At 37.9% G+C, this 22,757-nt stretch overlaps 2 protein-coding genes and 1 pseudogene across 2 annotated transcripts; 1 reads left to right on the forward strand and 2 right to left on the reverse strand.

Annotated features, from left to right (window-relative positions):
* Positions 1 to 3,075: 3,075 nt before the first annotated feature.
* LOC142625465 (uncharacterized) lies at positions 3,076 to 3,714 on the forward strand. The gene has a single exon (XM_075799117.1). It carries the CDS (start codon positions 3,076 to 3,078, stop codon positions 3,712 to 3,714), a length of 639 nt encoding a protein of 212 aa, XP_075655232.1.
* A 410-nt stretch (positions 3,715 to 4,124) lies between these two features.
* On the reverse strand, positions 4,125 to 19,936 carry LOC142624218 (ATP-dependent RNA helicase DEAH12, chloroplastic-like). Its single transcript, XM_075797757.1, has 3 exons — positions 18,968 to 19,936; positions 13,732 to 16,861; positions 4,125 to 5,583 (listed from the first exon to the last, which is right to left on the reverse strand). The coding sequence occupies exons 1-3, from the start codon at positions 19,853 to 19,855 to the stop codon at positions 4,373 to 4,375; spliced, it is 5,229 nt and encodes a 1,742-aa protein (XP_075653872.1). The 5' UTR covers positions 19,856 to 19,936; the 3' UTR covers positions 4,125 to 4,372.
* On the reverse strand, positions 5,927 to 6,110 carry LOC142626581 (U2 spliceosomal RNA; annotated as a pseudogene).
* Positions 19,937 to 22,757: the final 2,821 nt, after the last annotated feature.

A 22,757-nucleotide genomic window follows, 5' to 3' on the forward strand; every position in this document is an offset into this window, starting at 1 on the left:
CCCAGAGCAGCAAATGGAGGAAATCATTGGTACACCAAAAACCCTAGGAATCTTCTATAAAATGGGGTGAAGTCATTAGCAAAAATCATTCAGTAACAGTGAATCAAAGGGAAAAGATCCTTTAGAAAACTCTTTTAGAATTCAAAAAGAGAGAAAAGAAGGAAAATATCGTCTAGGATCCTAAAACAATCACTAGAGAATACACTTGGATTCAAAGGGATTCAAACTTCGCAAGTCTTAAAAGCCTGAGGAGCTATCTAAGTTTGTGATTCTTGAACTTATTTGGACCTTGTAACATATCCTAATGCAATAAGAGCATGATGTATTAAAAACTTAAGAAAATAAAGAATCATTCCTTATTATCCTAAGAATCCCTAACGTTTTATTTCATCTTCCCTTTACTTATATTGTTTCTTTATTGTTCCTCATTACGCAATATATATGTATTTTCCATGTGTCAATATGTATGTATTGTAGGACTCACGTTTTGCACACAACCTTATTCGAAATCAGTCCAACTTGGTTGCGGTGAACCAAACCCAGTCCCTTAAACTTAAGTACAAAGACCCAGGATCCTTGTTTTCCATTTGGGCATGTGCATTGACAAAAAAGAACCCACACAATAGTTCACATCACTATTCACTAGTTCAACCATTGAATCATTTGTTCAACCATTGAATTAATAATTAATTCATTTAATATAAAAAAAATCAATTCAAGAATACATTAAGAACAAAAATAAACTATTAAAAGAAAATTCGCACTCAATTTAAACATAAATATGCAAGTATAAAAAAGAATTAAACAAATAAAATATTATTTTTCAAATATATAATTTAATGTGTTTTAATATAAAATAACGAAAAATAGGATGCATGAATTGATCTTTTGAGTACTTATTTCAATTATAAAAGCAAAAAGCTCAAAAACTCAAATCAAAAGAAAGTATGGATATTTATTCAAAACAACTTAACAAATATAATATAATATTTCAAAATATCATTCAAATATAGAATTTAATGTTCTTTTAATATAAAAGGGGTAATTACACTCCCCTCCTTTAAGATTGAAGGAAATGACACTATATCCCAAACTTGAAGCGAAAAAACACTTTCTCCCTTGACATCTAATTGACTAAACTTTGTTAAATTAATATAAAAAATTATGTATCTTTAAGGGAAGTTTTCAAAAATTATCCTCCATTTCAAAAATTATATAAAGGTAGAATATTTCGTTACTAATATAAACAAAAGTTGGGAGGGTGTCTTAAAACTACAAGGGAGTGAAGTGTTTTTTTCTTTTCAAATTTGAGGTAGAGTTTCATTCTCTCAAATCTCAGGGCAGGAGAGTGTAATCACTCCATATAAAAATAACTAAAAATTGGATGCATGAATTGATCATTTGACCACTTGTTTCAATTATAAAAGCTAAATAAAATAGTCCATGCTCTGAATTTACAAACAGCCATTTTCTTAACTAAGAGCATCAACATTCATTTATCCCAATTCTATCCTATTTTACCATCCAAAAAGCCACTTTATCAATTATACAATACCATTTTTCAATACACCCAACATCCAAACTTTTATTTTTCTATTCTACTCATTAAAATAATATATCTTCACAATAAAATATATTTTTTCCTTTTTTGTTTTTTCCCAATTTTATCGTCCACAGTCCACACTACCTTCCAGAATCCTCCCTTCACTGTTCCCCTTCTTCCAGAGTCCTCATCCATATCAACCCAACTCCTCCACACAACTCTTCTATCATCCATATCAACCCAGATCGACGAAACTGAAAAGAAAAAAAAAACCATCACGCTGATCACATCGCCACAGCCACCACAATGCCGATAACATATACCAGTAAACCCAGGAAAAAAAAAACATTAACACCCACGCCGATCACAACGCCACAACCACCACAGCTCCACCGATCTCCGCCACGCCAATCTCGCCACCCATCAATCTCCACCACGCCGATCTCGTCAAAACTCACGCCAATCTCCACCGCTCTCAGTCACACCACCCACCTCCGCTGAGCAAAATCCAGCCAAATCAAAATCAAAAATCAAAATGAAACCCATCTATTCTCACCAAAATGAAACCCATCTATTCTCACCAACAGCTATGGCGAGAGAGAGAGGGTCGTCGGAAACCCATGAACAAACCCACGACCTCCACGCCTCCACCACAGAAGTTGTCGAGCCTCCACGCCATTGCCTCCATGTCATTGAAGAAGAGAAAGCAGGAAGAAGAGAGAGTAGAAGAAAGAGAGAAAGAAAATGAAAATAATAATCTGAGAGAGGAGAGAGAAAACCAAAACCGATTAAAATATTTTTTTTGTTTTTACCATTGAGCTACAGTACGATTCTACATCTTTCGTTGAATTTTTTGTTTAGAATCGCACTATAGCTCAATTGAATTTTTTTTGCAATAATTGTATTTTACATCTTTTGTTGGATTGGTCTTTTGGGCTCAAAATTGTAAAATGGGCTTGCATTTGGGACATCCCCTATCCACTGCGGATGCTCTAATAAGGCTTTGGACACAAGATTTTCATAAGCTTTAGTCCAACCAGCCAAACACTTTCACATGAGACATTAACTCAGAAGTCAGAAGAAGTTGTCCTTTTCGAAGGCTTTATATTTTAGGAGTACGATACTCGTTTTCATAGATTAGATGGGATATTAGAATCTTGGCACAGTGACAAAAAGCTGTAACGTTTATTTGTCCTAGCAAACAAGCAACGAATTTCCAAATCCCCGGTATTAAACTATTAAAGCAGCTTGTAACTCAGGATATTGAAATCTATATACTATCCATGGCATACCAAACCATATGTGACATTTACTACCCCATTACTTCACGCCACGCTTATTTCCCGAATTTATTGCTCTAGAAGTCTTACCCATATACCCAACCACCGTTTCCACCACCAACCCTCCTCTTCCCAGCTTCTACGCTTCAAACACCTTTTGATCTTCAGCCTTTCTTTCGTAAATTCTGAACAAAACCCATCAAGCTAATCAATCAGAATTAACCAAATATTGTAGGCATGAAATCATCACCTATGGCAGGGTGGGTATTGAACAACCAGAAGCTGAACTCCAAGGCTTCTGATGGGAATGAGATGATGATGATGATGATGGGTCTTGAGCAATCTCAAAAGCCTGGCATTGACCTCATGCAGAATTGTGATCTGCCTCCGCCTATGAAGGTTTTTACAGGCTCAGATAAGACGGTCATGTCGTCCATGAATAGAGTTTTTGGAGGCATGATGGCTAAAGAAGATGAGAACGAAGAGTTTAACGTGTATAGAAGTGGCAGTGAAAATGAGAAGTTGGAGCTTTTGAAGGCCCTAAGGTCATCACAAACGCGTGCAAGAGAGGCAGAAATGAAAGCAGCGGGTTTGGTTAATGAAAGGAACTGTCTTTCCGATGCTTTGCTAGAGGAGGCAATGAGATTGTTTGCTTATCGGCAATGGGTGAGATTGCTTGAGCTTCAAGTTTCTAAGTTGCAATCACAATGGCTACAGCAACAAAACCCAAACACTGGTTGTGGTTGTGGGGGATCAAAGGGTGCAGAAGAGTTGTTGAAAGAGGGGGATGGTGATGAGGATGGTGGAGGTGTGACATGGTTTTTGGCTTTGGCATTTTGTTTGGGATTTGTCGGTGTGGGCTTCGCATTCGGTTACAGATACTTGTTTTGAGATGGGTTTTTCTTTTTTCTTTTTTTAACATTTGTAAATGTTTTCATTTGTTCCTTCTTCGTCACAAGGGAGCTTAGCCTACATCTTGTATGGACAACTGGGACGAGGAAATGGTTGTTATATGTAGTATTGTATAAATGATTAAAAAAAATTAAGGAACTTCTTGTGGTAATTTTCTGTCTTGCGGCCACTACCGACTCTTAATTTAGATTACTTCCCACCTTTGATAAGAATCGGAACCAACCAAGAGGAAACTCAATTGTTTAACAACTTCCGGTGTTTCTAAATGAGACATTCAGGTTCAAATTCCCACAGCAGAATTATAAAAAATAAATAAATAAATTTTGAAACCGCTTGTAACTCAGCCCGCAGGAGTAGGATTTGGGAAGTGCTGAATAAAAAAGAAAAGATTGGCAAGAGAGAAAAACAAAGGCAGCCATTTTTAAACGCATGTACATAGGCATCGGCAGTAAAGAGGAAGACTACTGCCGAGAGATGAAGGCATCCGCTCAACACATGTACATAAGCAAGTCTGGGCAGCAACCTTTATCTGCAATACATGCGCGTATACAACTAATATATACATTTGGGCTATATACATTGATAACTTAAGCCTATAGATATAAGGTAATACTAATATGAACACAATAGTTTAACTTCACATGAACCCATGCACGCTCCTCAAGTGGGAGTAGCAATCATCACCGGTTCCAAAGAACTCCAAACAGGCCCAGCATACGTGCTTCCCACACCTACACTCAATGTGGTTGCATCCTTCAAGCTTCTCGATTGTAAAACCACATGAAGGACAGGTCTTCACATTTTCTTTGTCCTTGCACCACACCTTCAAGGAAGAATCCGGATCTTCCTTGAACTCCCGGTACATCTCACATGACAGATACGGATGATACTCTAAGTGACACCTGGTACAAGTCTCTACATAACAAGCCCCACAGAAAAATGGCTCGCCACTGCTACCAGGATCTGCCACTCGGTAAACTGAAGGGCAGTCTGGAGATGGGCAAAACCTGTACATGCCCCCACTCAATGCCACAAATCCACCCACAGATGCCCTGAAGAGTTCTTCCAACTTCTCACTTGTCAAGAGAGACCTCAAATCAGTAAGCAAAAGAGGAGCCCTGCAGCCCTCATACGCACAGCATATTGGGAAACTATCATGGTTCTTGATTGCAGACTCGCACTGCTCTACCAGACACAACTGACAGAACAAATGCCCACAGCCTTCAAGCTGGTAACCATCGTCAACCTCACACAAGCAAATGGCACAAGCAGTTTTATTGTCAAAACTTTCAGTTGAACCAACTCTCATCTGTGCAATCTCTTGAATGATCTCATCTACTTTTGGCTTTAATTCTTTGTTGCCATGAATTGAGATGATATGCCGTCGAGTATTGAGAGAAAACTCAGCCCCAGGTACCTTCTCTTTGAGACCATGGAGGTCTGGTCCAAACTTACACACCATTTCCTTCATTAGGTCGGGAGGCAAAACTCCACCTCGAAGATGGATCTCAAGTTGCTTGCTTTCATGCAGGGTCAAAAGGGATTCAATCAATTTCTTCTCTGCCAACGCAACCTTTTCCGGATAACCATACACCCTAACATTAAGGCTATGCCTGTCAAAGAGAATGAAGGTTCCTGTCTCTCGTTGAACTGACAACTTCAAATTGATTCCATCTCTGGAGAACAGATGCTGTAGTACAGTTGGGGTGAGGCTGTCATGGACCATGGTCTTCCCTCTCATAAGCTCTTCCACAGGTCTTCTCAGATCTGCCACAATTTTTGTAGCATTTGCAGATATCTTCACTCGATAGGAACCATTATAAGTCCTATCTAGAGTGCACTCTGCACCTGCAAAAGAGACAACTCACAACTGTTAGCACAGTAATTGTGGAACAGGTATCCTGAATCTACATGATTTTTTTTAATGAACCTACATAATTATTCTGCAACAGGCTCATCACATCCTAAAAACTGGATCTTAAACAACAACAATGAAAACATTCAAGCTGCTGCAGTATTGCATGGGGAATTCCCAAAAAGCATTATTACCCACGTAGGAATGTCCTAATTATCAAAATTTGAATCGTAACACAATCACACAAGGAACAGATATTGCACTCGATCTTAAGCCAAAAGGCCAAGAAAGGTATCACAACCACACAAGGAAAAATAAAATATAAACTTCTCCTTTATTCATTTCACCTAGTCATTCCAATTGAAAGATGAAAGCCAATTAAAAGTTCCGAAAAGAATTCCCAAAAAGTATCATTACCCAAGTAGGAATATCCTAATTATCAAAATTTGTAATCATGATACACAATCACATAAGTAACAGATACTGCACTTGATCTTAGCCAAAAGGTCGAGAAAGGTATCACAACCACATGAGGAAAAATAAGATATATACTCCTTTATTCATTTCACCAAGTAATTCAGGTTGAACAACAAAAGCCAATTAAAAGTTCCGAAAGGAATTCCCCAAAAGTGGCATTACCCAAGTAGGGATGTCCTACTTAACAAAATTTGGAATCATTATACACAATCACATAACAGATACTGCACTTGATCTTTAGCCAAAAAGGCCGAGAAAGGTATCACAACCACATAAGGAAAAGGCAAATGAACCCCTCCCTAATCCATTTCACCTAGTCATTCAGGTTAAACAATAAAAGCCATTTAAAATTTACAGAATCTCACTAAAAATAACACAAGAAAAAATAGCACTTCCATCTTGCTCCTCAACATTGAGATAAAGAACGAAGGTGTTCATATACATATGTGTGTGTGTGTGTGTGTTTAAGAATTTCCTGTGGCACCCATACTCTTCAAGAAAACAAATAGTCCTTCCAATTTGGTTTAGCATTAAGACAAACACTGGACAGGTTTATACATAAAGTCCAGGCAATTAGCCCAATACTAAAAGAGTGAGATGGAGATGGTACCTCAAGAGACCAACTCAAGCTTAGCAGATATATAAGTCCTATGAAGCACGGGTGCGTTTCAAGACTCGGGTGCAGGTGCGGGACTCGGCAATTTTTGAAAAAGGTGGGTGCGGGTGCGGCAAGACTCGGCAATTAAAAATATTTTTATTTATATTTTTAATGTATTGCTAAGCATACTTTTCCCATTGTATAAATACATACCAAATTTAAGAGCAATAGTAGATAATGACTAAAATAATAACTATTAACTAAATAAAACTAAGATTGAAAAGAAACTAAGATTCACAAAATCACAAATCACATTCACAGATTCACAAATCACAAATCAAACTAAGATTGAAAGCTTTATATCAATACCTAAGTTGAGAATGCGTGAGAGAGAGCCAACGTTTGAATGAAGTGAGAAACTAAGAATGCGTGAGAGAGAGCTAAGCTAAGCTGAGTTGAGAATGCCGAGTGGCTGTGTCTCACAGGGGAGACGGAGAGCAAAGACAGAGAGGCAGAGAGTGAAGGCAAAGAAAACTAAAGTGTGATGACTGATGAAGTGAGAATGCGGTGTGAGAGAGACCGCAGCGAGCACACCGCAAAGAGCACAGAGAGACGAGTGACGCGACGTGAGAGAGAGCTAAGGTTTGGTGTTTGATGAAGTGAGAATGCGTGAGAGAGTTCCAGGAGGGTTTGTTATTATAAGTTCAAACGGTGCGTTTTGCACTTTTTTTTTTCTTTTTTTTTTGAATTTCGGCCTGAATCGGCCATTTCGGCGGTTTCGCTGGTATCGCCCGATACGGCCGATACAGCCCGAGTCGGCGCGAATCAGCCCGATTCAGCGCGAGTCGGGCCGAGTCTGAGCCCTATTGGCGCGAATCGTGGAAACAAAAAAATAATAATAACACATGGCAGAACGCGGCACCGACGTGCGAGCAGCGGCGTCCCTCGCACGTCACCCCGTCGGACGCGGGTGTAGCTCCTCTGGCACCACGTCCATGCATCCTAGTATATAACCAGGAGAGGCTATCTCATGAGACCATGCTCTCACAACATGTGAGACCCACATGCCGTGAGAGATAGGCCGCATGAAAACGTTCATAAGATAATTTTCCAATACCCAGAGCATCAACAGTACCAATACATAACAGCAGGCAAGGCATTCATCTTGCACACAATGCTTAATTGTGTCTACGTCAACACAATAATGATGAATAATTGCAATTGTTCCTATTAACAACTTTGGATGCACAGCGAACCTTTGTCCAATTAAGTACAATATCATGTGTGAATATTGGGTGTTCATGGATCAAGTTCGAATCAACTTGTCACCTGATCCCATCCCATCAGGTTTGAAAATCTATAACCAATGCTGATTAACTGGACCCAACCAATTAACACACCTGAACTCAAAGGACAAAAAGGGGTATGGATAAGGGTTTTCTGACCCATGAAAAAGGGTCAAAATCAGCTAAAATGGCGGGTCAAGTCAGGTTGGCCCAAAGGTTGAGCAGGTTGACTCTTCTTTTAGGGAGGGAAAAACCCATTTTCTTCAACCATTTTTAGTTTTGTTTGTTTCATAGTTCTTCACTATTAAATATTTATTTCTCGGGTTCAAATGATAGCCTAGCAATAATGACATCTTTTGTGGTGCCCCATGTCTATGGTTTGAAACCCACCTCGCCCTCCCCACTATTTACCCATCACAAAAAATCTTTCTTTCTCAATTTCTTCACTTTACAATTCTCAATCTTTCTCCTTCTCTGAGTCTAGTGAGGATCAATCTTCCTCACCAGCATCACAATTTATCATCACCTCTTTGTCTCACATTCTCAATTTGCAATTGTTGATAAGCCAATTTTCGATCTCACTCTACTAGGAACGCCTCCTACAAACCATTATCTATTGTTGCATTCAGCTGTCGCTCAACCATAATTTTTTTCATTCAAAAAAAAAGTTTGTTTCTTCTACTCAAACTCTTTTTATTTTTTGGTAATATATTTTTGAAATGTGCTAATAAAATGAATGAAAATTTATATAAAATAAACTATTGCAAGAAGTTGTAATTACTATAAACTTCTACAGATTACTTTGCTAAACAAACATTGTCCTATGCAGTCCATACATGATCCTAACATGATTACGTATTATTAAACCATTTTTTTAATAACTCGATAGTTACAAAAAGAAAATATATCAAGTTTTTTTTTTTTAATGTGACCAATTTGATATGAATGCAAACCTAGGAAGCACGGACACAGCAAAAATCATGGTGTCTGTGGCATGTACATGGAGTGTCCGTTAAAATTAAAATTTGAATTCTGACAGAGTCCAGACACAATAGCCAAAAAAAATGAAAAGGAAAAAGGCCTCGGTGCCTTAAATCTATACTCCTTTAGGTCTTTGACAGCATGTTTAGGATAAGTGTTTTTTGGGTACTCTTGATCTGCACTCAGGCCACTCATAAAGTCAAATGGGTGCTGCTCAAAGCTCAGCAGTGTTGCTCAAAGCCCATTGGCTCTCCCTCCAAGCTTCAGACTTTACTCACAAAGAGTAGAAAGGATGTGATCCACTAATTCCTACAACTTCATTGTCAACGGTAGGTAGCTACCTCCTCTGAGTTCCATTCACTACTAGTCTCACTCCTATGGGATTATTTTCCCCCACCCCCACTCTTTGCAAAACCAATATTGGGTTTGAACTCAATGGCTGACCCGTAACATTGTGTCACTTCTCACATAGCCATCAAAATAGGAGATGCAACTGTGCATGTTCCTTATTGTCATGTAGGGACCGATTTTGGTAAAAGAGTCAAGTGCACAAGCCTCTTGGAGGCTAGGCTCAAAGCGCAAGCACACATTTGATTGCAGTAAAGCTCACACTTTTCAAATATAATATATAATAACCTCTAATACAAAGATATATAACATATAATAATAAAAAAGTTAATAAAAACAAATTAGCAATATATTTTGCCTATTAGCTACTCATCAATATATACTATATACACACACATATATTTTCCTATTAGCTAAAATGGATGGTACAATTGTACAACGTTTGTGAGTTCAAATTTTACATAAGTAAATTCAATTTCTTAAAAAGTTTATGCAGTAAATTTGAAACAATTATGAATGGAACATATGATAATAATCCAGATATAGAAAGTTTAAATATAACAATTTTATAGAATTATCTAGTGCTTTATAAAAATATATAGATGTGATAGCTATGATCAAAATTAAGAATAAGGTTAAATTAAAATATATCAAAAGGCAAAGACTGAAAAGTGAAAGAATAGAAAATTATCCTTGTTCATGCCTTTTGAGATGTAAAATAAATAAATAAATAAATAAAATTGTATAATAAAGCACCTTAAGAACAGTGTTCATATAATACATAGATGTCCATCTCATTTGTTTCAAGATTGAACCGTTAATTTTAGAGATTCATATATTTTTAGCAAACAAATTATTAAAAAAAAAAAAAAAAAAAAGGTGCCCTGGCATGCTTTTTGCTCCTTCAAAATGCATTAGATTAGTGTGCCTCAGGCGCACTTCATTAAACGAGCTTTGCTTCGGCCAAGTGAAGCATTTAGACCTTGGGGCTTTGAGCTTTAAGCATGCCTAAGCTTACTTTTAACAACACTGATCTAAACATAACATTTTTTTTAAAAAAAATTTATAAATAACATGACATTTTTTAAAATATGAAAAAAGCCAGAAAAAAGCAATGGAACCTGACTTTTTATAGAGATTTTCTAACTTTATTAGGTGGATGTTAATCAGTTAATGTCCACATGAATATATCAAAATATATGTACAGGCTTATGTAGCATTTATTATACTGTTCCCTTTTGAAATGAATAATACTAATTTCAAATTCTAATTTAAAAGAACCAATATATTTTTCAATTAACTTTTAAATTGGGGGCTCAAATGCCTTCCACCAAAAACAACAATTTGCGGGTTCAAGTCAAGATCTAGGATGCATGGACGCAACAAAACGCCCGCCGCACCCGCGTCCGACGTGGCGACATGTGAGGGACGCCGCTGCCTGCGAGTCCGTGCCGCATCCAGCTTCTTTTTTTTTTCGTTTCACGACTCGCGCCGACGCAGCGCAAACTAGGGCCGACAAGCGCGGAATCTGGTCGATCCACGCCAAATCGGTCCGTATCGGTGGCAACCAACGATACAACTGGCCGATTCAAGCCGAAATTCAAAAAAAAAAAAGTATGAAAAAAGGTGCAAAACGCGGTGAGAATTCGCCGGAGTCAGTGTATGAAGTGAAGGTCCTGAAGGAGTAGTTTTCCATGGGTTTTTTTTTTTTTTTTTTTTGAAATAACCGTTAGATTCCATGGGTTGATCATAGAGAGAGAGAAACAAAAAAGAGTGGAAGATTTTTCTTTTTTGTTTCGGAAAGAATAGAGGAGAGGAGAGTGATGTCCGATGTGGAGTGGGTGTGCGTTTTGTTATGAGTTATGGGAAGGACTTTTTGAGGAGAGTGGGGCCTACTCAGCATTCATTGATTAGGTGTATGGGTAAGAACTATAGACGCACTATGGCTTTATTTATTTAGTTCAGTGTACGAATGAAACACAAGTGTGAAGTTGTGTCCTATAAAACAATTGAGATTTTAATATAGATTAATTATTGTTGTATATAATTAGTTACACACAGTCTTGCATATATTTTGTGAAGTTGTATTTTCAAAACAAAATTTTATAATTTATACTCGGCAATATATAGAAAATATAAATAAAAATATTTTTAATAATTTTTTAATCGCAGCACCCCACCGCACCCGCACCCTACTTTTTCAAAAATTACCGAGTCCTGCACCCACACCCACACCTGAATCCGAAAACGCACCCGTGCTTCATAGGTCAAGATATCAGCTTCGCCAAACAAAACTTTGAGGGTAAGGCTACATACCTATGTAGCACAAACACCAACATGACAGGAAACATAATACGACACAAGACACGGCAACACGGCTTTTAAGTTTATTTTAGGTTTTTTTTTTTTAAACAACCATTAACTAATTTAAAATAAATGATAAGATAGCAAAGAAGCACCAAGATATCCATAAATAATTCAATTAAAAAATAAATAAAACAATATAATTCAATAATTTGGGTAATTAACATTTTAACAATTCTCTTATTAATAAATAATAGTTTTCTTTTTACAAATAAATAATAGTTTCTAACAATAATAATAAATAATAACTGGACCTAACCTAATAACTTTAACCAACAGTCCATAGGCTAAAACAATTAAAAAAACAAAAGACTAAAAGTAGTCCCATGGATGATAGTCGATACAGAGGGTTCTAGAAAGGTAAACAGCCAAACACGGGCATGGACAAGAGAGGCAAGATCAGCAGCGAAGTATCGAGATGGGGGCTGGCGAGGTGCGATGGGATTGCTTAAGGGTGTAACCAGGATTTTTTGTTTTCAGGGGAGGGGGGGGAGGTGGGGGGAGGGAGCTAAACTATCATATTGATTCACAATTCAAGAAAAAATCAAAGTACCACACACATATATAAGTCTTACATTTTTATTCCAAAGTTAATCATAATTCAATAATTTTTGGCTTGCCCATATTTTTCTAACCTTTAAGAAAATAATATGACTCACAAATTAACTTTTACCTATAATAACACGATTTTTTTTATTAGAAATTTTAATCAGTGTAATTCTTATTAGGACTCAAAACACTAACAAAGATAAATGACCAATTAAGCATATTATTAAGGTCATTTAATTTTTCTTTCCCCCAAATTTCTCTTATTCCTTTGAACAACCAAGTAACATTTATTATTTATAGAAAGTAAATAAAAGTATTTAACAAAACTATACTACATTTCCAAGAAGACATAAATAAATTAAAGAAAGAAATCATAAACCATAAGATAAACAAGTAGAAATGAAAAAGGGAAGAACTGAATAAGAATCTTGCATCTTCAAATAAGAACATTATGCTTAGGGATGGGGGATCCAAAGAAGCCAAAGATGCCCATATCAAATGCAATCTGGAGTCACTAATTTGTCTGGATTTGAAGCCAAAATTTTTTAAGTTGAAACAAGAGTCGAAGGAGATATTTGATGGAGAAGAAGAAAGAAATAATGGTTCGAACCAAGATGGCAGTGGCCTATGCTGATGCTGCCAATAATCTACAAGTGAGACTTGAAATAGAGCACCAAGATGGCAGTGGCCCATGCTGATGCTGACAATAATCTACAAGTGAGATGTGAAATAAAGCACCGGGTAGCCAAAGGAGAAGGGGACTGGCGACTGGGTTTTGGGTAAAGCCTTCCAAAAAAGACTTTTGAGTTGTTGGAACTTGAAAAGGAAAGTAAGAGTTGTAGAAGGTTTGGGAAAAGATGATAAAGCTTCCAAAGGAAGCCAATGATAAAAGTCAAAGCTAAAAAATGAATAAGTGTAAAATTGGAAAGGGGAGAAAGACTAGCCGCAGGCTGGGGGGGGGGGGTCCAATTATTTTTTCTTGGGGAGCCAGGTCTTTAAAAAAAAGTTGGCAAGTCTTATATTTCTAAAAGATATATTTATATATAATATACCTAAAAATGTTAATTCATTCATTCTCATGGTTTTTCAAGAATTGTTATGCCATCATGTAATCTGCATCCTTCCTCTGAGAGTGAGATGCAAACACCCCCCCCCCCCTTTTTTCTAAAACCTTATCATGAGATACCAAATCCAAAAGAAAGGATTCAAACAAAGTGCATCTTGCTTCATAAATGTTTGACTTGACCATGCTAATAATGATATATATGAACTAGCTAGTAAAAAGAACCTACATCACAACAGGTTCTAACATAAATGAACAGGTGGTTAAATTTAATAAGGAAAATAATCACAAAATTTGGTCAGAGAAAAAAAAAAAAAAACCAAATAGAATCAAACCAGACATTAAAATGAGAAACAAGCACAAACAGAAGACAACCCCAAGACTAGCAAAAAACCAGAAAGGAAAAACGAAATTTAAGAAAGACAAAAGTAACAGAAACATCCATATAAGAAAACAGGAATATGAATAGAATTACCCTTTAAATGCCTGAAGCTTGCAAGTAAAGACTCTAGTTGCTTCTGTATCACACAATAGACAGGCGCTGGGCATGACAAGGAGCTATGAAATAACTGTTGGCACTTTATCTTCTGCCAGGAAAGACAACCAGGCAACACTTTCCCTTCCAGTTGCTCTAAAGCTTTTGCTGCCTCCAAATGTAATCTTCCATCAAAAGTGATCGTAGCTTTCATGAAAGCATCCTTTGGTTCAGGTTCAAAGACCTGAACTCGGCAGCAGTTGGTGTGGGGGTTCCTTTTAGGCATAAAGGAAGAGATTTCTTTTGCGAGTGCTTCTTCACAAGTACTGCATGGTGGATTTTCTACAGCAACTCCTCTCACCAAGAAAAAATCCAGTATTCTCCTACTCGTAGCAGACCTCAATACTTCTAAAACTTCAGCTTCAGAAAGATCTTTATCGATTCTACATATCATAACACTATCCGGAGACCTGTTGCCAGCTTCACAACGAACATACTTTCCTCCTATTGCCAGGTCAGAGAAATCATTAAGCATAAATCGAACTTCATTTTCTGCACATTTAACAATGGCAAACCCTTTACTCATCCTGCGTGGCCAATAAACTTTAGCTCTAACAGCAGGAAATGAAAACATTTTATGATCCCCTCCCAATGTTGGCTGTGAGGGAACAACCCTTAAGTAGCCGTTGAATTTATCTTCACATTGTTCAGCAGCTTTCATAGAGGCATCAGGAGTAAGAAAAGTTATCCTGCCCCACTTCTCTTTCTCATTACTGTCCTGTCCATTGCCTGTAAACTTGTGGATGGCACAGATACTACCAAACTTCTCAAAATACATTATGAGCTCCTTATCATTAATGGCATCCAAATTTGAATGGTACACATCAACAGTCAAAGATCTCTTATCAAGCTCCAAATGTTTGATCTCAGCACCAGCCCCAAAAAGTGCTATAGATGGTGAGACACCAGTTCCATAATACAAGCATTTCTCCATGCATTCATTAAGCAACCACTTCCGTTCATACTCCAGCACACCATTTACCAAACTAACAACCTTTTCCATGTCTTGTGAAGTGGCATATAACCGAATCTCATTCAGGTCAACATTGACTTCAATGCCAATATGTTCATTCATGCAGTCTGTTCGTATACGTGATATCAGACCCAGCAGATTATTATTGGACTTCCCACAAAATCTTTTAAGGAGAGTGCTACCAAAACCAGTCAACACCCTCACCTGCAACCTACGTCTTTCCATCTTAGATACATCAAACAGGGGGGGAGGGTCAAGGGCAGACAAAGATTCTAGGTCAACACCAGTAACACATACCAGATATTGGTTAGAAATGGATAAGATTTCCCCGAAAACCACCCAACTAGGCTTCTGACTGAATATTAGCAACGAACTTGAGGGATGCAGCTGAACATGATCTCCAGTTAGTGCCACTTCATATCCAAGTCGATCATATCCAGAGTACACAGCTACATTTTCTGCAAGGGAAGAGAGTATTACCTTTTTCATAAGGTTATCACTCTCAGTAGACTTACGAGGATCCCATTTCCAAAGAGTTGGAATGATAAATTGAAGTTCATTTTGGAGGCAAGCCTCTAATTCCTTGACCATGTCTTGGCATCTCCGCATGGATTTGGCATTGATGCTGTTTCCCCAACACCACTTGTTTCTCTCCTCATGAGACGTAGCCTCCCATTCCTTGTAAACAGAAAGAAGAGTAAAGAGGTCACCATTGTGATGACAAAACTGAACCTTAAGGCAATCAGATTTTTGTTTGTCTTCGTCATTACCAACTCTACAAAATATGCTACTGGCATTTGCCATTACAGCAGCAAGAACAACACCCTCTCGTGGTAGTTGATGATGTATGCAGCCAAGGATTAGTTTACCAAGCCGAGGCTCAACACCCAATTTAACCAAATGCTGGCCTTCGAGAGTTAATTGAAGAACACCGCTATTCCATGCCACAGCTCCTAATTGAACAAGATTTCTAATGGCCATTTCAATAGCTTTAGCACTAGGTGCATCAACAAAATCAAATTCCTGTACATTCTTGATGCCTAAAGCAAGGATCCTAAGAACTGCTACTCCAAGATGAACTCTACGAATCTCAGGTTCATGATTACGAGGCATAGATTCGTAATCAGATTCTGAGTAAAGTCTATAACACCTTCCAGGTTCTGTTCTCCCAGCACGCCCAGCTCGTTGATCAGCGGAACTCTGGCTGATCCTGCAAACCTTGAGTACATTCATGCCACTGCCAGGCTCAAATTTACTACCTTTAACCATACCAGAATCAATTACATACTTGACCCCAGGAATTGTTAGTGATGTCTCCGCAACATTGGTCGCAAATATAACTTTTCTTTTTCCCAGGTAGTTTTGGAAAACACGAAATTGCTCTTCATAAGAAAGCTTCCCATGTAAAGGTAATGCAACCGCAGAGGGAGCAACGAACTTTTCACAGGCCCATTCTACTTCCATCTGGGAAGTCAAAAAGGCAAGAATTGTACCCTCTTCCTCGGTTTTGGCAACCTCAGTTGCCTTCTTCACAACCTCAGACACATATGAAACAACAAAATCAGAGCCAGAAGTTCCTTCAGTTACACAAGGGACATATCTAACATCAACTGGAAAGTTTCTTCCCACCACATTAAAAATTCCACACTTAAAAAAATACTCTGAGAGCTGGTTTGCATCAGCAGTAGCTGACATTATAATAACCCGCAAATCATCCCTATGATACAATAAACTCTTGATCAATGCCAGAAGGAGATCAGTGTTCAAGCTCCTCTCATGGGCCTCATCAATTATGATACACGATATCCCAGATAAATTATTATCATTCATGTAATGCTGCAGTAAGCAGTGGTCTGTCATATATATTGCCTCGTAATCAAATTTCTGAGAAGATGAAAATGCGGAATAGCAGCCTATTGATTTATTTCCAGAACACCCACTACTTTCTTCTTTGACCCTATCCGCCAATGAGAGGGCAGCTATCTTGCGGGGCTGAGTACATACAACAGACTCTTTAGCAGCAACTCCTGAATCCACAAGAAATTGAACCAACTGCGTACTCTTTCCTGAACCAGTCTCTCCTATCAAAACCATTATCTGCAGAAATGGAGGCAATCATAAGAAGGCCAAAAGCAGATAAATATATATATATATATATATATATATATATATATATATATATAAGTCAGACATCTAAAGATGGTTCAAGCTGTTTTTGAGTTAAAAACATGAAAATTAAAATTGTAAAAAAAAAAAGTGAAATATAAATATTTTTGAGGGGGGAGGGGGGTAAGTAATAATATTATACTCTTTTAAAAAATGAAAAAAAAGGGCAGAACCTTAGTACATGAAAAGTGTACAATAGATAGGCCTAAAAAAAATCTAAGAAATCCAACAAAGAGTAAGAAGTAAAACCCCCCTATCTCATCCAATTGAAAAGAAAACTCAGAAATAATAATCTCAGTTTAACCAATGACACTTCAATTCCATCAAAATTCCTTGCAATTCTATCTCTTCAAATGTAGTGCATCAAAAATAAAGGAATAGCATTCCACAAATCAAATTTTTGATGTTTTTTAAAGCCTTTCCAACACACCAGATATTACCTCACTGAATTAGGCATTACCCAAAAAACCCACAAAAAGCAGAAGCTAATGTCCTGAGCTCCTGTACAACAGCAAAGTATCTCTTTAATTGCTTTCCACATGCAATAACAATCACTAATGATTTCTTGTGCTTTCTTAGGTTATCCACCCTTACAATTTTACCATCAGCCTCTGTCCAAGTGAAAAGAGCTTCCTTCATCAGAACCTTTGCCTTCCAAATGGCTCACTATGGAAAACCCTCCACTGATACTAGTTGTAAAGCCCAATAATAAAAAATAATTCAAAATTCAAATTTGTATACATTGTTCACTCGTCTTATTCATTCCCTTCAATTGACTCACGCCACATATAGTTTGCCTAAAAAAAATTATCCAAAGATTCTTGCTCCCAATCATGCAATGCCCATGAGAAAGTAGACACTGATGAAGCAAATCATTAACTTCAGGTATGTACTCCATGTTAGTTGCAAGCATCATCATCTACTTTTAATTACAGCAGATTAGATAAGAACATAGTTGTAGAACTGTACAAGTGCATGAATATTTTTTGATAAGTTAAATGTACAAGTGCATGAATGTCATGAATTGCAATCTGTTCTCAATTGAACGATTCAGAATTGCAGTTTTACTTCTCCCTGTCCATGTTATTTTCATGGTGGGAACCTTATAAATGGAACCATTGCAAGCAACACACATCCACAATCAGTGAACACCTCTCAGAGTTGCCCTCATACACCCGATACTACTTCCCATTAAATCGGAATAAAAACATTTCGAATAGAAATTAACAATCAAAAATTGGCATGAACTAGCATTGGGTTTGATAGAAGCACACATCTAAGTTCCCCAACTCCTCTCGAGGTTGACTTGGCTTTTTTTTTTTTTTTGAGGTTGACTTGACTACTTATGTAATTTGTTTTTCTTTTTACTTCCAAAAAGTGATGAGCAACTAGAAATTGATTTATGTCTAGAAAGTGATGATCATCAATCCATGTTATGAGCAAGGAAGACATTTAAATGGTAAATTCCTTCTTCACCCTTTTCTTCTTTTAACCAATTTTTCCATGGCCTTCCAACAGAGCTTTTTCGACAAATTTTCATTACACTTTGTTAGACTTCCAAGTAATGGAAAGTTTACGTCACACTGTGCTCTACAATTCCTTTTACCCCATACATGCATATAAACAAAAATTTTATCATCCAATTCTCTTTCTCACCAATATCCCTCAAAGTTCTAATTTTGAATATCCCAATGAGCTCTAGCTCAAATGGCAGTTCCTCCCCTTCTAAGAACAAGGTGTAGTAGAAGAGATCGTAAATTCAAGACCCACCCATACGCATGTGTGTAACTTACCAATCAAAAAAGTCCTAATTTTTAATATATCATCATCATCATCACCATCATCAATTTACTCTCCCTCCCACTAATATCCCGCGAAACACTTCAAAAGTTTGAACTTGATCAAACTATAACAAATAAATAAATAAATAAACCAAAAACCATGATCATTCGCGTGTATTCTTCACAAATGGCTAATTAGTACCTCAAAATACAAAAAACAAAAACAAAATCTTATATAGAGGGCAAGAAAAAGTACCTGTTGGAGATGAATTTGCTGAAGAATGTCCCTCCTGTAAGCATAGATAGGCAAACCATCCTCTAGTCGCCGACGCTCCCTCGAAATCAAGCAATAAATCCGGTTCCAATCGAAAGAAGCACCCAACTTCAACACTTGCACACCCTCCTCTTCGTCCTTGTTTCCTTCCAAATGATCCTGAATACAATTCATTGCAGACTTGAACTCTCCCAAACGTTTCCCAATCAACTCTCTCTCCGCACTCAGCCCCTTCTTCCTATCACAGAGCCGTTGGCAAACGCCAAGGTTGTTCGGCCTACTCAGCAAATACGACACGTCGTTGATCTCATCCACCGTACTCTGCAACTTCTTCCGCCACTTCTTCACTTCCTCGCCTTCCATCAGCCGATTCACGCGATCGGCGAATAAGGCTCGGAGCCGGTCCTCGAGCTCTCCGGCGGCGGAATTGGCTTCCTGATGGTTGCGTGCGAGGCAAGGCACGTAGCCGTGAACGCCTTCGAATCGCGAGTCCCAGAGATTGACCACGGCCTGAATGGCGTCGGCCTTTTCAAAGAAAAACAACCGGACTCCTCCTCCTCCGGATTGCAACGGCGTGCGAGAGTCCGGTGAGAGCTTGCATTGGGAGATAATGGAGTCGACATCGGAACATCGAGGAGGGCCACGGCGGTCGGCAAGGAGGTTGACACCGAATTTGGCGCGGACGGGAGGGGCGGTGGGGCCAGGAGGACGATCGAGACGATGGTTCGCCGGAAAACCGGGCCCCCGGGGACGGTGAGGGTAGTGAATTGGGCGGGAATTGGAGAGAGGAGCGTGAGGTCCACGCGGGGAGTGAGGCGGTGGGTGATGCTGTTGCCGTGAGGCGTGAAAGGGAGGATAGGTTTTCTTCATTGCATAACCACGGCGAGTCTGAGAGACTGAGTCTGAGTCCGAGTCAGTGTGTATTTTTTTTTTTAGTGAGAGAGAGAGAGAGAGAGAGAGAGAGAGAGAGAGAGGTGACGAGTATTGCGTAGAAGAGAAGGTGAGTGTATTTGTAGTCCTCTCTCCTAGTCCGTGCTTGCTTTTAGTTTTAGCTTTTGCTTTGCCTTTTGGATTTTCTTTTTCTTTTCGGCTTTGAATATGGGTTCGCTCACTTTTTTTTTATTATAAGGAAAATAGTGGCATTTATTCGACTTCATGGAGCAGTCGACGACTTGATAAGGAGAGAGTTTAGTGAGAATTGGAAAAGTGGACTGGGAGCAAAATCCAACGCACTCTGGTTCTAGAACGTTACAAATACCAGCCTCTGTTTTTATTTTTTATTTTTTTAGTTTTTATTATTTAATTACGTGTGTGTTTAGGATTTGCCTTTTTTTTTTTTTTTTTTGCTTTTAGATTCAACTTTTTCTTTTTTTAAAAAAAATCTAAAGTTTTATTTTTTTTTAAATAATCTAGTTTTTAGCTTTTTTATAACATATATAATGTAAATATATATGATAGGGGAATGATTTAGCCCATCTCCAAGTCGTCCATACAGGTCGTCCATAGCCCACCTACCACCGTAAACACCCTCAGAAACTTACCTATGAGTGCCTCGTCCAGGGAAGAAGAGCTAAAGACGAGGTAAGCACCATCAGAGTGATGCACTCGTCCAGAGTGTCGACATCCTCGTCTTGAAGAAATTCACCTGTTAGGCGAAACAGCCCCCGCGCATGAAACAAAGCACGCCCAACTAAGGAACTCAAGGACGAGGGTATCACACTTAGGAAAATCTCCAAATGAGATATGATAATCCTTTATCTCACGCATAACCGCCAGGTATCCGTTGTGAAACAAGAGCATAACTTCCAAACGGTTATGCAAGTTACGATTGATTTCTATTTCTCATTGAAGCTAGGAGAAGTTTCAATTTTGGTAACCGCCTATGAGAACACTATATAAAGGCTGTTTCAGACAAACCCAAGGTATGTTCAGTTTTTACTCCAAAAAAGTTGGAACTCAGATAACATAGAGGGAAAAACTAACTTTGCCATCGGAGGATTTTTGGCCGGCAACCCCGGTCGCCTTTGATTCGCTTTTCTTTCTTTTTCTGGCCGTAGAGAGAACCAGTAGTTCATTGACGTCCGAAGCATCCAGCCTACTGATCTTCTTTGCATCATCAATATATATATATATATATATATATATATATATATATATATATATATATATATATATAAAAAAAAACACAAGCCTCTAAGCATGCACGCGTTCAAAGATTTTTCTATTTTTTTAGATAAAAGTTAATAATTTGTATATATTATAATTTAGAAAGATATATTTTTATTTTTCAAACAAATAAAAATGATAAACTTTAGAGATAAGCAGTAATTTCTTTTTTGAATGTGAAGGGAAAAAAATTCAAAATTTTAAGAGTTTTTTTTTTAAATTCAAAATAAAATTTGTTATTTGATATTTATGACTATTTTCCTAAATGAGTTTACCCTTCATTAATGAGGACATTTTTGAACCACATAAAAGTCTTGTTGAAAGAGAGGAATCCTATCACCGCACACCCTTGGTGCGGTGGTCACTCCACAAGTATAAATGCTTGTAGGGAGCTTCACACACATATTGTGGGGGGTAAAAGCCCTTGAATAAACGTTTGGGCTTTGGGTCTGATTGGCTGGTACCAATTTGTTTTGATCAGGGTCTTTAGGCCCACAAGTCAGTCTGCACTGTAGAGGTCCGAGGAGTTGTCCGAGGAGGCACTCGGCAATGACCCTGGGACTTGCTAAATGGGTTAGAGGCAGGATTCTGGAGAAACTGATGGGTAAAAGGATGATCCAAGCACCCTTTAAAAGCAAGAACGTGTGAGAAATATCTAAGGAAAAAGCTGCTACCACCATATTAAAGGCCCTGCATCTACCTCCCTGGCCGCATTAATGGTAAAATGACCTCTGAACAGTAGAATTTAGCTTCCTGCTATTAGTTGAAGACTTCAAGAAGGTGGTGGATGGGAGAAGTATCTAAGGGGAAGATTTGTATGACACGGGGAGGAACCAGTGAAGAAGAAGAAGTATATAAGGAGACGAGAGAGGAAAGAGAAGGGGCGGCACCTTAGCTAAAAAAGAACTAAGAATTGTAAATTTTGGCATAGAAAGAGAATATTTATACAAATCGTTCTCGGCTTACGTCCGAGGAGGTCTCTTTGTCATACTTGTTTATCATTTGCATAGATTGTGGCATTCTAACCTGTTAATTGAACTTCCAACATCCCAAACCTAGGTTTCAAATCCATACTCTACCAATTTCATTGTATGAGGCTCGTTGGGCTTGAGCCCATCACCTGCTTTTGGGTCCGGGTACAATTGTGCACTTACATATATACACTTGATTATGCTAGAATAAAAATTCTATTTTGTATCAAAAAAAAAAATCCCCTTATATATTTTATATATACTAGCCTCTGAGCACACGCGTGCTTAGAGGCTCTTCTATTTTTTTGGAAAAAAATTAATAATTTTCATCCATTATAATTTGGGATTACTACATTTTCCAATTACAAAATACATAAAGGTGTGATGAAAAAATTATTTCACCCAAAAACTCATAATATTTAGCACACCTCTAGGTGTTTTGTGATTTAAAATGTAATAATCACAAATTATAATATATGCAAATTATTAATTTTTTCCCAAAAAAATATAATAGTCTCTAAGCACGCACGTGAGCTCGTGCTCAGAGGCTCTTCTACATTTTTGATAAATTTTAATAATTTGCATCTATTATTATTTGGGAAAAATAGAAGAGTTTCTAAGCACATACGTGAGCG

The sequence above is a fragment of the Castanea sativa genome, chromosome 2 (genome assembly GCF_040712315.1).
Source record: "Castanea sativa cultivar Marrone di Chiusa Pesio chromosome 2, ASM4071231v1".
Classification (NCBI taxonomy): Eukaryota; Viridiplantae; Streptophyta; class Magnoliopsida; order Fagales; family Fagaceae; genus Castanea; species Castanea sativa.